The sequence below is a fragment of the Salvelinus sp. IW2-2015 genome, linkage group LG20 (assembly GCF_002910315.2).
Source record: "Salvelinus sp. IW2-2015 linkage group LG20, ASM291031v2, whole genome shotgun sequence".
Lineage (NCBI taxonomy): Eukaryota > Metazoa > Chordata > Actinopteri > Salmoniformes > Salmonidae > Salvelinus > Salvelinus sp. IW2-2015.
The window spans coordinates 7,220,956-7,223,638 of record NC_036860.1 but is presented as its reverse complement, the minus strand read 5'-3'; the positions used below and the strand labels follow the sequence as shown (position 1 = coordinate 7,223,638).

The following is a 2,683-nucleotide window of genomic DNA, read 5'->3' as shown; positions in this document are numbered from 1 at the left end:
TGATAGGAGCCAGGGAGGTCTTAGCCAGCTGAGAGGGGTGGTTAATGGTGTCTGCGTCTAGCGCAACCAGCTGCAGGGTGCGGGCCAGCTCAAAGATACGCTCAATTTCACTCTGCACCTCCGCTATGTGGTAGAGAACAACATGGAAATGCAATAAGTAACCGGGTGTAGAAGGTGTCTGAACACACAGAGTATACACATTGAATTGGTTGTCAAATCTCAATTCTGTCCACATTTAAATCCCTTCTGGAGTATACAGGGAGATCCGTGTGACTACTGCCACTTTGATAACTCACATTACACACACACACACACACACACACACACCATTTCAAAATAAACAGGATACATACACGCACATGCAAACGTGGCATGTTAACACTATCATGCATGTCAACATTTGAGCAAGAGGTTCGGTGCATGTGAAACAGAACCCATCGCATTAGATATTCCATTTACACACCGCTAAATGGAACATTGGGGGCATTCTCATTCTGTTGCCACATTCCAACGAGCAGTGACGGATGTTTTGCACTGGTAAATATGATCTCTAACACAACTTTTKATATCGACTCAAACTCGGGAAGGAAGGAGGCTTGTGAGAATGAGATGCATGTGGTGGCACCTGATATACCGTTCTGAACATGTCAACGAATAAAGTCATCTGAAAGTGAGGAAGTGTAATAGCATTCGCTGTTAGAGCTATCRGGCATTGCAAACGTATTAGTCYGTTTGGATGTTCTYGGCTTTGTACACTCTTATTCTCCTTCAGCAAAAACCTAGAATAGCCTGTATGGTTTTAACCGCTTGCCTGTCCCCATTTATCATACGCTCAGATGTGTGTACATTTTCTTCGGAGGGAGGGGGGTGGGGAGGGCTAGTGTTCCAGCCACAATTACATTATCTCTCTGTGGAGCTTCTGGTAGCAAACCCAGCCACAATTACATAAACAGGGGACAGGTAATCTGCAGAGGGGCTGCGGGCTTCAGACGGTCTCCCTCCGAAGGGCTGAAGTAGAAAGGGAATTAAACCTGCAGGTGGAAGGCAGCGACGAGAAGCTCCGCAGAGAGATTAGAGAAATGAACTTTACCTAAAATAATGAACCTAACAAACTGTCCTAGCTTTTATTAACCTCCAAATTTCCTCTATTTACACTGCATCTCTATGAAGAATGTCTTCCCTGTATCAGAGATTGGTAGTAACCAATGATGTACGGTATATAAACACATTAATATATGAACGTCTAATTTTGCTTGAGTTTCAGTATGCATACAGGCTCCTTGTAGGTAAAGTGTTGTTACATGTTKCTTTACAGTAGGGTCCCTGATTCTGGGTCACAGGGTGGGAGGCAATGGGGGATGGAGGGGGAGTATCATCTTCCCCTGTACACTCCTCCCTGATCACAGTTGCCCCCCCGCAGGCCCGCTATCACATTTCCCCTGAACCCCAGACAGACAGACAGATGCTCAGCTGAGCAGCCTCGAGCCACCAGACCCACCGAGCACTCATTCTGCTGTGTAATTAGTCTACTCTTTCCCAGCCTTAGTTCAAATTGTTATTACTGCAAGCAACAGGCTTTCACAAACATGTGTGAGGAACAKACAGGCAGACAGAYGCATGAGGGTATGAGTGTATGAGGAGAGTAGTGAGACAGACAGGGGAGGAGAACAGAGAAAAAAGCTCTTGGTTGTTTTCCTCGTGGGGTTGAGAGCATACGTACCCAGCACGTCTGAGAGACGTAGAGCGAGTGGAGGGAAGGTGGAAGAGAGGGACAGGTAGGTGGAGGGTAGGAAAAGACAGGATGGAGAAAGAGAAGAGGCCAGATCAGAGAGGGACAGTGGACAGGTGGACAGGTTCCTGTGGACAGGCTACACTGCCCCTCACTGCTCAGCTAGCCTCTCCTCTAGAGGGACCTTGCTGTCCTGTGCTTAGCCCTACTCACTGATATTGAAGACTATCTATGCCAAACGGAGTGGATTGATGACCTAAGTAAAAACATTTGTGTAATTCAATTCAATTGACTATGAGGCTCCCTACTGTATGTAATCAATAGATGCTAACATCTAATATTCCCTGACCTTTCGCTGACCAGGTAGCTATCACCAACAGAAACAATACTTTTAAATATCTTTCTCCCAATACTCGGAGACAGGTAAACACCAGTCATTGTCCAAGTACAAACTGGTATTTCATTTAGAGTCAGGCAGGTCATCAGCCGGATCAAATACTTACACAAGCTAAGATTGATATATGACAACACTGATAGTGAAAGGTAACAASACAATAGCCCAACGGATGATAAGAAACATGAACTAACAAAGCTTTTTGAAATGTATCACGTGGGTGTGTGTTGGAAAGGCACAGAACAGAGCCAGTCCTGGCGCTTATTGTGAACAATGGTTTTCTTATAGGTACAAAGAAGGTACAAAGATGTCTTGSYCTACTGGTCCTGTCTTACCCAGGCTGGAGCGGGTGCTGGAGCGCTCGATGATGGTGTGTTTACTGGGGTTGTTGAGGACCGAGCGCTTGGCGAGGGAGATGTCTGCGGTCACCCGGGTGATGGATATCCTGGAAGAAACACGGTCAACCAATCAGGGCTGAGAACTGGAAACGTCTAAAAGCAGGTTAACTAAATACTAAGTTGAAGACATATTCAACCTTTACTAAATATGGTAAATATTTC

The 2,683-nt window shown here is 45.7% G+C and overlaps 1 protein-coding gene across 1 annotated transcript in view; it reads right to left on the bottom strand.

Annotated features, from left to right (window-relative positions):
- Positions 1–2,683, bottom strand: part of LOC111981289 (voltage-dependent L-type calcium channel subunit beta-1) — a 34,444-nt gene that overhangs the window by 5,147 nt on the left and 26,614 nt on the right. The window contains exons 6-7 of the mRNA XM_070449359.1: positions 2,459–2,574; positions 2–123 (exon numbers count right to left, since the gene is read on the bottom strand). Of these exons, the coding sequence (XP_070305460.1) occupies positions 2–123; positions 2,459–2,574 (238 nt within the window). The remainder of the gene's footprint in view (position 1; positions 124–2,458; positions 2,575–2,683) is intronic.